Source organism: Grosmannia clavigera (genome assembly GCF_000143105.1).
Source record: "Grosmannia clavigera kw1407 unplaced genomic scaffold GCSC_179, whole genome shotgun sequence".
NCBI lineage: Eukaryota > Fungi > Ascomycota > Sordariomycetes > Ophiostomatales > Ophiostomataceae > Leptographium > Leptographium clavigerum.
Window position 1 is genome coordinate 1071155 of NW_014040759.1, and position 14105 is coordinate 1085259.

The window sequence follows — 14105 nt, forward strand, 5'->3', positions numbered from 1 at the left end:
AGAGATAAACTAGAGTAGTTAAAGAATAGATATAGAAGGTTTGTTTCCGTGTTAGGCTTTAAAGGCTAGCAAGAGAAGAGTAGTAATTAGGATTATTAATAGCGAACTAGGAGTGGTCTACGATGGTAGCGTTATTTTAGACAGAGTTCAGACATCGTCCCTAAGGAGATTGTCGCTAAGTGGTAGACAAAGTGACTAATTTCCACCGCGAGGTAGGGGAGAGCCTGCCAGACTATGTGGCTCGTAGAGATAAGTTGTATCGACGATGTAATGCGGACCTGTGCCGGGAGCTGCAACTATTTGTACAACTTTATGTGTGACGGAGAGAAGGACATTCTTGTTAAAGGGATTGTGTGACTTAAGGGCAGGTCCTTGCTCGGGGACACCGGCCTCTTGTCAGATGAATGCACATACGAGAATGTGAAGGGAGAGATTGAGACCATAGGTGGAAGTATGGGACTCGACTTTGGGATACCTCCTAACCCCTCCCTCGCACCTTCCTTGATTAGGGCCCAACAACCCCTGGCCCTTTCGGCGAATGTATAAGCACCAAAGTTGAGCCTTTGATGATGCTCTCTTTCCATCCACCATTATTACCACATCATGATACACTAGGGGCTGTAAAGCAAGCGGAGGACTGCAACCTTATTTGTCGACGTTGGCCAACTCTAGAGCATATCCATCAATACTAAATTTCAATGACAGATCCACAAACGGAGAGAGACTGGGAGAGACAACTCCCCTCAGTAGGTAAATACTTAGATTGGTGTCACGAAGCGTATGCGATAATTTTACGATAATAGAGTTGGCATCCTTGATCTCGATAGAATATCACCTACTTGATGTATTTAGGTTGATTTACGCCTGTGCAAGCTGTATAAAAGTGGACGTAGGACCTATTAAGCTTAACTGCGGGGTAACGTGTTTATAGAAAATACATGGGCTGGACGAATTTTTTGGACACTATGCATTCACTGCCCAGCTGGACGCCGGGCTCATGGCCGGCGTCGGTGCTGAACTGCGGCCAGATGCCGGCGCCCTTAGTGCAGTGCTGGATGGCATCTTCTATGGTGAGGTACTGCAGGTGGTCCTGCTTGTCGGACACGATGACGTTTATAGATCCAGGTCTCGTTCCAACGTAGGGATGTCCTGCATAATACAGTTCTAATTCTCTTTAATAAACGATACTCTATCTAAAAATGCTGCTATTATATGGATAATGGTTCACTACAACATAGGCCTTATATCGGGCGATCGATATTTCATCTGCACGGCGAGATTGAAGTATAAAGAAATGGCACTAAAGGCGTCAGAGGCCCGCAGAAAATATGATGCATTCTTAGAGCCAGCTATAACAATTGTTCCCTCAGACAACAATGACTATTTCCAGGAAATATGTCAAGACCTCTCGGTTCATACCGCTGCCCTCATCCACAGACTGGATTTGTTCCTTTATCTTTTGGATTGCCCCGGACTGATACTGCTTGAAGGCTCCCTTCAGATCCAGGTCGTTGAATATTTGCTTTACCTCATCCACGCATTCCTTATCCGACCGACCGTATTTGTTTTTCAGTGCTGTACGCTGGCCTTTGTCGCTTCTGTTTAGAGCTTCCACAATGAGCCACGAACACTTGTTCTCTCGGATATCCCGCCCATCCTTTCCATTGTTGCTTCTGTCTCCATACAAGTCTATATAGTCGTTCTGGGCCTGGTAATAGATAGATATCTCGTCTGTGATTTCCCGCGTTTGCCTAAGGTTATCGGGAGTACCTTGGCCGAGGTAGTGCAGCATCAATGAGAAGGGCAGAAAGAAATAGCCACACAAGCCGAGCGATATGTCGCGGAGTTTGTGCTCGCAGAATGTTGAGACGTTTCCTGGCCCCTGGTTGGCCACCATGGTATCGAAACTCTGATAAAGTTGGACGTAGAGAATCTCGCGATTGATGGACTCGACCATTCCAATGTAAGCTTTCTTCTGGTCCAAGTGTTTCTTCAGAAAGGCAAGGGCGAGGAATGTTGCAACGAATGTATCATAGACTGCACTTAACCCGACACCTGGTTGTCGATGCCATGACCACCTCCCTCTCCGCCAGAGGTCTCCGTCGACTATGTCATCGGATGCGAGAATAGCAAACTGAAGCAGCTCTACTACCCAGGCCATGACATACACCTCCCGTACTTCATCCTCCGTTGGTTCACGTTCGGCCAGCTTGTCAAAGAGCTTGAACATGACACGAGGCCGCGAAATCTGACCTCCCTGGACTTGAATAAGGATCTAAGTACTCCGTCAGAGATGGTTCTGATAATTTGTTTGAAGTCTCATACCCGATTGAGCCGCTCCATAGCTTCCACAGGGATGTCAGGGAAGTTCTCATGGTTCACGAAATCACAGAGAAGTTGGAACCCCTCTGTTTCGAAACCACTGACGCTGAGACTAAGAGCCATATCGCTTTTGGAATACACCGATTGTTTCTGAATTTGTTTGCCTTTATATGATGTAGAGTATCAAAGGAGCTGTAGTCGGGGCAGAATGTGTTATTTATGCTTCCTGAGTAGCGGTCAACATGGAAATTTTGATTATGATGACTGTCGGCGACTTGTACTTGTGTAGCTAGCTTTCCCGTTTCCTGTAATTCGCCCCTGCTATTTCAAATACTTCGCCGCACCGATGGATGCGCCGTCACCGCCGAGATAGAGGTAGCGTGTTGAAGAAGACCGTTCTAGAACGGTTCCGATTGCCTGTGCTAGAAACGATATCACAGCTAGTCTCCTTGCAGTCACATTTCGGCTAGTCGGATGGTGGGTGGGTGAGATTATCATGATTCTATAGCTTTATTTCATTACTGGTCAAGCATCGTGACCCCTGTTCTCGGCGTGATACCAGAGGCCATAGATGCAGCTCATATAAGCGAAGAGACCATGGAGGGTCACATCAGACTTGCTTTTTCTCTCCTGTGACAAATACATGTTATTAAAATGGCACGACCATGCTGCCTCTATATTGATGCGGTACCAATTCCATCCGTGTTCAGTTTGCGCCGATTCTAGATTGAAAGTCCTCGTAAAAAGACAGCCCCAGGTCGTTCCGTTTCCTCGGCAATTTGAGCCGAGCCACACAAAACGGTGAGGTGAGGTGGTACAGACAAGCTTCTACATCGGAGTACTGTCTCTGATTAGCCACCATGGTGTAAGAAGCGCTAACGGCCAGACCATTATTATTACCTGGTCGTTTCCGTGCCGCGGCGATAATAGCGTAGAACTGTAAATACGACCTCGCAAGCAACCAGGATTTGATCACAGACGTTACTCTTATTGGCAAAATCACATCATAGCGTTGCTTCAATCCATGCCTCGATTCAGCCCACTCTAGATACGCGAGCCACAGCTTTCGTGCCGAATGATTGCGCCAACAAGAGCGGGGAACCAGACCAGTGCTTATGTTTCCTCACCAAGGTAAACTTGTACCACCCTCTTCCAAGACTGCGACCCTCGGCGGGCCCAATGGTCTGGATCTTGTGACTTCTACTCCGTGCACCACTAGTCTGTACGCGCAGTCGTCTGCGCGAATACCAGTGTAAGACCCGTACGGTAATCCTTGTGGCATATTCGTCCGGACCAGTTGCACGTATCGTAGTAAGCTCTAAGGCCTTTGGAAGATCTAGTGATGATATTTCGTTGGGTGGTTGACTGAAGCTCTAGACTGTGCGCAATGTGCGTTCAGTCAGGGCTTTGTCTTATCTAGTGATTTCGGCGGCCGAGATCAGGTCAGGTGACCTCGGGGAAATCCACAATTTTTTAAGGGTGGGGCAGTGTCAGCATTGTCATCTCGGCATACGGCTTCGGATAAACTCTTGCGCAGTTACCCGTCATCGCGTGTGCAGATCTGTATGTCTGTATGTCTGTATGGAAGAATTTCATCGATACCCATCCTCGGTAGCCCGTCTCGAATACAACCCGTGATCTCCATCACTGGCAGAGCGCCGTCTCCGGGAAAGGGCCGACAGTTTCGCGACAGGGCAATGGATGGCGGCTGGTTGAGGTCGGGTGACAGATAACCCCTTTGCATGATGTCCGTTGGTATCACATCGCTCAATTAAGAATTTCTAATTCTGCAGGCAGAACGTCCCTCTAAACCCATTTAGGATCTTTATCAAGGGATCCCCTTTATCAATCTTCCCATTCCATCCGGATGCAACGGAGCATCCGAATTCAAAAGATTACCCGATTCTCGAGCAGCGATGTAAAAAGCATCGACGCATTGGCGAACGTTCGATAAGTCCACAAGCTGCAGTAAGCGGGGTTGGCAAATCAAATTAATCAGTTTTGCCTTTCAACTAAACTGATTAGCTTCTAATAAGTATAATACTTAATTAATTAACTATAATAAGTAATAGGCTGTACTCTGGATTCTTTTTCTTTTTATATAATTAAGCTAAATAGTTAGCTAAAAAAGAAAGCTATATATAACATTTCACGGAGTGATTAAAATTAACTAAAGGGCTATACTAAATCAATTAATAATAAATTAATTAAATAATGAAAAATAAAATAAATAAATACTAATTTAATTTGCCAACCCCGACAATAAGTCGCGAGCCTGCTGCCACCCGTTGGCATTCAACTTGAAAGCTATGGCCGCGTAAGCCACAGTGCTATTTCGCTTCTGCGCCAATAGACCGAGCCTTCCCATGTTGACAAAAACCAGTTCAGGTTATTGGTCAATGGCTTTTTCAGGGGGTAAATGCATGACACAACCTGATTTAAATACGAACAGAGATCAGCCCAGACAGCATAGTGAGCTGCCATGTTGTTTTTCCTACCTGCAATATCAACGCCTAAAGTAAGTTTCTTTAACACCCCCCTTCTTCGACCAGCCCATCAATTGCCATAAACGGATTTAGAGCAATGACTTCTGGAGAAGGCTTGTTGCCAGTTTCCGAACATTCTTAGCAACCCCACTGAGGCGTGCTAGTCTTATATTGTCGAACGGACCGGGCCAATATAGGAGGGGCGTGCACGATTGTGCCGTGTATTCGTAATGGAAGAATACTCCGTACTGTGTACTCCGTCGGAAGTAGCCAACGATAACAATACACACACGCTTACTAGGCACCCATAATTCGACATGTGTTATGATTAGAGAAACTTGGACGCTCTTGATGTGCCTCGAAACACTCCATTACGATCTCAACACCGTCAAGCCCATGGCGCTTTGGCAGCATCCAGCATTTAAGCTGAGGGGCCGGCGCTAGGTTTTCCCAGTACTCCGTACATTGCTAGTAATTGCTATGCACGTGTGGCATAGCTATGATTTGTAATTTTCAAATATTAAGCCTAAATGCAAGCAGTAATACTTTACCAATGCAAGCAACAATCTTTCACCTATGCCAAGCCAATTGATCAGCATTCACTTCCCCGCCCTAGATAAATCAGTACAGTAAGGGCAAAATCCGAAAGCCAGTCGTGGCTGCGACGGGTTGGATTTTTTTACTTTCCCATAATCCTGGCTTCTTGTTGACAAATAGAGCCTATCACCGAATTTGGGAGACTGGATATTGCTGCTAGTAATGCAAGAGAGGAGCTTGTTCTTCACCACGGGATGGTTTCCGATTCCTTACTTGTGACATAGTTTCACATGTACTTCAGCTGTAAGGCCCGTCTCTGCTATGCGGCGTGGAAGGTCCAATCCGAGTCATCACCACGCCAGCCTGTCCACGGAAAGCGACTCTGAACCGGTCGAGAGACTGCGCAAGCTGAAGGAAACGTAGCCTATGAAGAGGCTGACTAAGCTGGCCGACATTTGCAATGCGGCCTGATTTTTTGTGAACGACTAGAACTCCTTTAAAGCGGGCACAGCACATAAGGTAGACGGTGGACGAGGCATACGACGGGGTGACTCAAGATAGATTTCCTATTCTCCTACTTCTCAGGCCTCCATCTTCCCCACAGATCTCTAATAGCCATGTTTATGTCATCAAACCTACCATATGGCGATACTAACTAGAAACGGCTTCAGTCGATGGTACGGCTTGTTGCATTAGTCACAAATCTGCCGCAACGGCGGCAATGACTCATAAGGCGTCTCCGGCCGGGGATAAGAAGAAGGTATGGATTTTGTCTCCACAATGGCAGCCGTGGGATACCTTTGTTGGCTATGCTGCGACGTGAGAGGCATGATGGCGTTCTGTGCCTCGGGTGAGCTGCATCGATGGTCCGTTCGTCTGCCCACATATCTTTCTATCTATGAAAAACGGCTGCTGCCGGCTATTCCGTGCAACACCGGCCATCTTATGTGGAGCTGCCCAAGTCATCCGTAAGACCGGAGGCCGTGTAAGTGGAGCTTTTCAAGGTGACATAACGCCACTAGACGCTAGAGAAGACGAGCAGAAATTGAGAAAAACAAACGAGAGAAGGAATCGAGATATAGGATAGAGAGAAAGAAACAGGACGGACAACAGCCAGGATAAAGGACAGAAACAAGCGACAATTCAACAAGACAAAATGACCCAACGGACCTACCGGCGAGTGGCAGTTATCGGGGCCGGGCCGTCGGGCATCGCGGCCACGCGGGCATTGCAGCAGGAGGCCTGCTTCGAATGCATCCAGGTGTTTGAGCGCAAGGACTCCGTGGGCGGGATGTGGCTGCTGGAACCAGAGCCGGAGGCATTCCAGCCGACAGAGACGGTAGCAGAGACGCCGCTGGCGGTGCCAGAAGGCCTGGCGCCGGGCCAAGCGGCAGTACGTATGCCAGCAGTGCCACGAGGACGGCCCGGGACGGTGACGGCGGCATACAACGCGCTGGACACGAATACGGGAGCGCGCACGATGGCGTTTACGCACACGCCGCTGCCGGTGGTCAACTCGGCGGCATCGGTCAGGACGCTGGGCCCGGGCAACAGCACGCGGCCGCGAGAGACGGTGGTGGCGTACCTGGAGGCAGTGGCGGCGCCTCTGCAGGAGCTGATTGCGTTCCACACGTCAGTGGAGCGGGCGGAGAGGCAGGCGGACGGCGGGTGGGTGCTGACGCTGCGGCAGGAGAGCAAAGCGGCGGACGGCGGTGACGATCTCTGGTGGCAAGAGCGGTTCGACGCGCTGGTGGTGGCATCGGGGCACTTTAACATCGGGCAGGTGCCACGGCTGGAGGGCCTGCAGGAGGCGTGGAGGGCGGTACCGGGGGTGTTTGAGCACTCCAAGTCGTTCCGATCGCCGGACGACTACATCGGCAAGACAGTGGTGGTGGTGGGCGGCAACATCTCGGCGGCCGATTTGGTTGAAGACCTACACATGGTGACGGGACGGCCGGTGTATATCAGCCGGCGGCACGAGCTGGGCGGGCTGCTGGCGAGCTGCTGGCGGCTACCGAATGTGCGGCAGAAGCCGGGAATCCGGCGGATCCGACAGACGGCCGCCAGCCAGGTCACGCTCGACTTTACCGACGGCTCATCCGTGGCAGCAGTTGACAAGGTCATCTTTGCGACGGGATACCGCCGTTCGTATCCGTTCCTGCCATCGGGTGACGGCATCGACGGAATTCCGGCGCCCGAGACCAACCGGCTGGCCGGATTCTACCAGCACGTCTTCTGCACGGCCGAGCCGTCGCTCGCGGTGGTCGGACAAGTCGACGGCGCCATCAGCCTGCGTGTGTTCGAATACCAGGCGGTGGCGGTGGCCCGGTTCTTCGCCGGTCACGCTGCCCACGTACTGCCATCGCTGGCTGAGCAGCAGGCCTGGGAGGCCGACCGATTGGCCCGCCTTGGCCCTAGCGAGCGGTTCCACGAGATCTTTCCCGACACGGTGGCGTACTTTACGTGGCTGCGCACTTTTGCTGGCCCGCCGGCGGCCACGAGCAAAGGCGCATACGAGCTGCCGCCATTCGAGGCCGACTGGACTGACTGCGAGCTGGAGGTGCTCTTTGCCAAGGCACGATACTGGACTGGGCTGGTAAACGGATTTGGTCTGAGTTAGGCAGTCTTTTCTTGTAGCTGCCTGTCTATCTAGGCTATTGGATACACGATATACACAATACGAGCCTATGGGAGCGAGAGGAAGAGCTCCAGCATCTTGGGGTAGTTGGGCGTGCCCAGTCCGGTGACCGGGTCCCAGCCGACCGAGGCAGAGAAGCCGAGGGTGCCGCAGCCAGGGTTGTCGCCCTTGGTGATGTCGTTGAGCACGCCCGGGTTCTCGTACAGGGTAGGGTTGATGAAGCCGAGGCCACCCTTGCCGATCTTGATGCGCTCATCGATGATGCGGTTGAGCAGAGAGGCGAACAGCGGGGCCGACTGGGAGGTGCCGCCGCTCAGGTAGAACACGCCGTCCTGCGGGACTGGGTAGTTCCAGCCGTTGGCGGCGACGTCAGGAATGCCGCGACCGTTGCGGTTGTAGACGCCGCCGTTGGTGGCGTTCTGCCAGTTGCCGTCGTAGTAGTAGGGGTAGGGCGGGTTGCTGACGTTGAAGTAGGTCTCGATGGCTGCGGCCTGGTAGGAAGGGATGCCGAAGATGTTGGAGAAGCCCTAGAGATGTTAGCGAGAGAAGAGAGGGGGAAAGAAAGAAAGAAAAACATAAATTATAAAAACAAAGACAAAAGGACAAAAGGACAAAAACTTACTCCGCTGCTGCTGTAGTTCCCGTTTATCCGGTCCTCCTGCACTAGCACGGCTTCCTCCGGCTCGAAAACGGTCTTTCCCGGGAAGACCTCAGTAGCGCCGACGTTGGTAACCCACGGGCAGCTGCAGGCCTGCGAGGGCGTAAAGACGGTATCGTTATCGCCCAGACAACCGTAATACAACCCTTCGCCGTGCGTGCCGTAGTTATAGCCACCGACACCAGTGTCGCCGCTGGCAAAGAGGATGGTGGTGCCCTGCAGCGCCAGCTTAAGGTACTCGTTGCACTGGCGCTCCTGGTACGCGTACGGCTGGTCCTGCTCGTACACACCGTACGAGATGCTGATCACGTTGGTCGGCTTGTAGACGCCGCACATCAGCTTGCCGGCGTAAGGGTTAGAGTCAGACGGGGCCTCGGTGTCAGGGTAGACCGGGTCGATAGACGAATCACCCTTCTCGCCATAGGCTTCGTACGTGCAGTAAGACCCGTCGATTGCGTCGAGAAAGGTGTTGAAGAGACCGGTCGAGCTTCCGTTGCCGTTGTTAGCATAGTAATCGTCGTCGGTCTGGTAGAGCGTAATGTTCTGCGGGTAGATAATAGGGTACGCGATCGTAAAGTCCAGCAGACTCTCGCCACCGGCATCACCGTCGATCGGGGACACCCCGCCGTCGATCGAGTCCAGGTCCGGGTGCGTGCCGTTGGGAACCTGGAGCGCGTACATAGCGTAGAACGAGTTAAGGTCGGCCTGGTCGTAGTGGTCGCCCTCCTCGAAGATGCCGAGAGCGTTGTCCGTGCTGACGGTCGCGTCGACCTCCGGCGCCGTGAAGTTGTACAGCGCCTGGATGCAGGCTGGCGTCAGCACCGTGTCGCAGGCCGTCAAGTTGGCGGCGGTCACGTCGCCGACGTTTCGGGGAAATGGCCGCAGCTTGCGCCGGGCGTTGCGTGCCAGAGTCTGCGTGACCCGCTTCGCCTTCATCTTCTTGCTCGTCGTCGACCGCTTCTGCCGCCGCTCCAGATCCATCACCACGGCCTTCACACCCGGCGTCACGTAGTCGACGTGCTCCTGTATGTGGCCCGGCAGGTGGTACTGCTCCACGCCGACCAGCGCCTGACCTGCGGCCCCGTCGTGCAAATACTCCGTGTGCAGCAGCTGCTCGGCCTCGGCCACAGTGGCGTCAAAGGCCAGCCACGCCTTGTTGTCGCTGTGCGTGATCCGCTCCTTGGAGATGCCCGCACCCACCAGCCAGGCCGTCACCACCTCGACCGTCTCGCCGGATGGCTGGAACGCCTCGATCACGGCCTCCGCGCTCCAGTGCTTTCCAAAGTTAGCCGACGTCGGATGCGACACATCCATCAGCCAGGCCTCGGCCTGTGCCAGCGACTGCGCGTTCTGACGCAGTCCGATGCGCATCGGCAGCACCGTGTCCGCCTCCATCCGTCGCTTCAACCGTGGGTGCGCCATCTCACGCCGCTCGTGCATCCGGTAGCTCGGCGGCGGCGCCCATGGCCGGGCCAACGCCCCGTCGGCCAGCACTGCCACCACCTGCAGGAGAGTCGACAAGTGCATCGCGATGCCGGATAGAAACACTTGGCTGGGAAGTGCGAATTGGGCCTTGGTTGTGTGCTGCAGCGTCGCCTTGCCAGATCGCCAGGACACGCTCTTCCAGCGGGCGAGCCCTGCTTTTATCGTCATCGCCGTCGGTCCACTTCATTTTGCTGGGCTGGCATCAATCGCAGCGAGCAGCTTCTTAGCGCTATCGTTCGGGAAGGTGGTAAGTAAACGTGCGCATAGTTGTGAGCAAGCGACGCTCTATACGAACGGCAGAACCGGTCATGCGAAGCGGCCTTGGCCGAAGCTATCGCTGATAACGTATTCCAGGAAACTAGCACCTTCCGACCTTCCTAACGAGTTAGGTGAGTGGAGAGCTTTGGCCTGTTCCTACTATGTAATACTGTCTGCTCAGCTTCCAGATCGGGACAGATAAGCGTCCACGCTGAGTGCTTGCGTATTCGAATCGTATGGACAGAGCACGTACTTCCGTTTTCCACTCTGTTTTCTGGTCGTCTCCAGATGCTTGCCTGCAGTGATCCAGTGCGATAAGAGAGATCCGAGTGGAGAAGTGCCGTGCACAGACCCAACTGGCCTTCTAAATCGGGCTCGTTTGTCAGCCCCTTTACAAACAACACGGGATATGCAAAGCTTATTTCACACGTTACGATAGTCTGTTTTTCCGAGTGACCCCGCTGTTCTCATTCGACGCCATCGCTCCAGAAGTCAACGTCATTCGTGCAATATCCACACCAACCGCGGTCTATACGCAAAGCCCATAAACCGCCTCCACCTTTAGTGTCTGGAAAAACCTGCCGCTCGTTTGGTAAGCGACGGACCATTTCGGGCGCAATCCCGCCAGGGCATCGTTGCATGGGTTTCTAGCGGGTCCTACGACATCGCTGTGACTCGGTACGAGCAGCTTGACCTTCTTATCTACCAAATACACGCCCGGGTGCCTGATAGAATTCTCAAGCAAAAATCAAGACAGACGACGTGCACACTGGTAAGTTCAGATATTGTAGATGTATCCAAGGGTTCGGGTCGTAAATTGACGCTGTCCTATGCCAATGCCGGGGCGAGTAAAACACGGACGGAACTGACGATTCGCTAGACTACTGGCCGAAGCTGCTCGGGCAGCCGGGCGATCAGCGCCGATGATCGTGGAGCAAGATAGTGTCGAGAGTCTGCGTATGGATGAGGGTATCTTACGTATTAGTCGATAATAGTGTATGGGTCTACACTTACTTGTACGCACACCTCGTTGCGTACTGTATACACCACAACCAAGTTATACTCCGTACTCCGTACTCCGATTATATGCTCAGCGGTTACGTCCTCCTGGGCTATGCTTCGTATTTCCTACTAGATAGGTGGGTCTGGTTGTCCTGCGCCACACAACACAAGTACCATTACACTCTGTGAAGTAGCCCATTTTGGCCTAGTGCGTTGGACACAACTTGTGCGGAGAGGTGTCGCGTTACGGCGCATTTGCCTTATCAACTAACCATTGTCTACTTATGGTGTTTAGAAACGTTGATGTAACTGTGGGTGATCTTCTCTACAGACCCATTTAGCAGTAACAACGTAGGCCCGCGTACAACTGTGTGGCTTCCAGCTCCGAAAATGTCTTCATGGCATTTGGCTATTCAGTAGAGAAAAAAATAGAACATAATGTAAGGATGTGTTTCAGCAGAAAACGCTCAAAACTCGGAGAAAATAGTTTGAACAGGGATCTGATTTGGATTTTGCTACGTCACAGACTCTGGCACCGCTCCCCCTTACTATTTTCTCTCTTCCTTTTATTTTGGCTATACCTTTTACCAAGGCCAGACTGTTTTCTTCCAGAGGGTCCTATCTTAGCTCACCTTGGGCCGAGATATTCAGGAAATTGGCTTCGTTATCTACTTTCTGTGTATAGGACTAGACAATAGCGGAATAGACAACATCAACAACTCTCAAAACTCCATGCACACTGCATAGAGCTGCTGCCTTGGTGTGAGATACATTTATTTGATATGGCCTCGACAGGTCACCAATAGCTCCCGGCTAAAGAGCTAACGACTTGAGCAGTACCTTTCGATGATTGCTATTACCTGGCTGCGGTCAGTGGCCGTATCAAAGACCTGCGAGTGGTCGAGTTTTGGAAACCACAGTAACTCAATTCCGTCCTTCGTCACGCAGTTTCTGGTCATGGATCCCCTGGTAAAATGATGGGCGGCCTCGTCTTCATGGTGCATTGAACTGCCGAGATCTCCTTCGCAGAGCAGATAACGCGCAACACTCATAGTGTTCACAATAAGATCTCTACCGGAGAGAACGATAGCCACATTCCTTCTGTTATCTTGCCTCTCGCTAGACGCTGTAACCCCTCTATTCCGGGTTTCAGATCTCTCACCAGCAGCCTCAATTTTCCGCACGACCATCTCGGCGTCACTTGGAAGTGCCACAAGCTCTTCCTTCCAAATCAGGTTCTCCTTCCAGAAGAAATGCCTACCCAGTGAAAGCGCCGTCCCTGGGTCCATACTCGCAAAATACCACAGCATCCACTCGTTCGCATGATGTGGTGGCCGCCTCGTGAAGTTGTAGGCCACATCTGGTAGATGCAGGCAGATGCTGACGGGGTCCACAAGGACCACGCTGCTGACCTTTCGTGCGAGCATGGGAGAGCGCAGTATGTGCGTTGTCAAAACACTGCCGTATGAGTGACTGACAAGAACGAAGCGGTCCCAGCCATGGTAGGAGACGATAAGTCTCACCTGGTGGAGGAAGTCGTCGCGGGTTAATGGTTTAGCGTACAGACGCATAGAGATCCATAAGATCTCAAGAGCGATTACGCCTGTCTCTTTTGGGATTTCTGCGAGGAGTGTCGTGTACGGGTAGAGCCCAATACCGATACCGTGGATGAATACCACGGGAAGAGTAGTTTTGGAGATGTGTGGTCGGTACCAGTAGCTCAGCTTGTCCGAGGGAGACTTGTCCTTCCAAACTTGCTTGTAACCTGGAACTGAGCGTATCAGCAGCTCTGGTCGCCAGGGAAATACGCCCAGGGCAGTCCTCCACGACGGGACGCGTAGTTGGAAGCCGTGCCAGAGAAGCATGCAGTGGGTCGCGCCGTCGACTAGCGAAACAATCGCATACCACACGACGCTTCGGTACCGAGTGTCGACCACGTCAAAGGTTAGCCGTAGAGGTACAGCCGTCCCGCGTCCTGGAGGCAGTGGCCGTCCCAGCATCTCCTCTGTCTGGACCACGTAGCTTTCCAGTTCGTCCTCACAAGATTCCACGTCACCCTCCACAGTCTTTTCAACCGATTTTCGATCAAAAAAGGCCCAAAGAATGAAATCCTTGACATTTTCTCGCTTGATCTCTTGTGGACCAGCCCCGAGAAACCACAGCTGGAGGTATCGTTCGGGGTCACTTATGCTGGCCAGACAGCGTTCAAAAAGCTCTGACCTTTCTTCTAGTGTCAAGCTCTGTGGGTGATTGGCAGAGGCACGTAAACGGGACTTGAAAGGCCGATATAGCAGAACAGCATAAGATAGGTCGAGAACAAGTAGGCCGGCAAATACCTTGGTCAGGATGAGGGGAACGCCGCAATTTTGAGCAAATGCGACACGGAGTAGAGCGATTGTTATGACGCATAGCGGAATACTGTACTGCAAAAGGAATACACAAACGCGAATGAAGACTAGCTCTGGCACCGACGTGCCGAGCATGACGCTTTGTGTGTTGCGTTTTTCGGATTCGGTCTATTTGGTATGTTTGTCGCGAAGTCTCAGATAGAATTACGGAAGGGTGAACTATTGCAAATCATGAAGCACTCCGTGAAATGTGTGAGATTATCTGCTTCTCGAAAGCGCATCCCAACGGTTGGGGCGATTCAACAATTGACATGTGCTTATGGTTGCAGGTGATAAATGCATGATCGTGCTTCTTCGTGTGCCTCTTCCGT

General features: G+C 52.2%; 4 protein-coding genes across 4 annotated transcripts; 1 reads left to right on the plus strand and 3 right to left on the minus strand.

Moving 5' to 3' along the window:
• Nucleotides 1–925: 925 nt before the first annotated feature.
• Nucleotides 926–2445, minus strand: CMQ_97 (farnesyl-pyrophosphate synthetase; the record flags this gene model as incomplete). Its single annotated transcript, XM_014314036.1, has 3 exons — nucleotides 926–1149; nucleotides 1420–2275; nucleotides 2326–2445. 3 exons carry the CDS (start codon nucleotides 2443–2445, stop codon nucleotides 926–928), a joined length of 1200 nt encoding a protein of 399 aa, XP_014169511.1.
• A 4056-nt stretch (nucleotides 2446–6501) lies between these two features.
• On the plus strand, nucleotides 6502–7965 carry CMQ_25 (FAD dependent oxidoreductase; the record flags this gene model as incomplete). Its single annotated transcript, XM_014313964.1, has 1 exon — nucleotides 6502–7965. One exon carries the CDS (start codon nucleotides 6502–6504, stop codon nucleotides 7963–7965), a length of 1464 nt encoding a protein of 487 aa, XP_014169439.1.
• A 65-nt stretch (nucleotides 7966–8030) lies between these two features.
• Nucleotides 8031–10294, minus strand: CMQ_38 (protease s8 tripeptidyl peptidase; the record flags this gene model as incomplete). Its single annotated transcript, XM_014313977.1, has 2 exons — nucleotides 8031–8510; nucleotides 8606–10294. 2 exons carry the CDS (start codon nucleotides 10292–10294, stop codon nucleotides 8031–8033), a joined length of 2169 nt encoding a protein of 722 aa, XP_014169452.1.
• A 1913-nt stretch (nucleotides 10295–12207) lies between these two features.
• Nucleotides 12208–13869, minus strand: CMQ_286 (uncharacterized protein; the record flags this gene model as incomplete). The annotated part of the gene is made up of 1 exon (XM_014313908.1): nucleotides 12208–13869. One exon carries the CDS (start codon nucleotides 13867–13869, stop codon nucleotides 12208–12210), a length of 1662 nt encoding a protein of 553 aa, XP_014169383.1.
• Nucleotides 13870–14105: the final 236 nt, after the last annotated feature.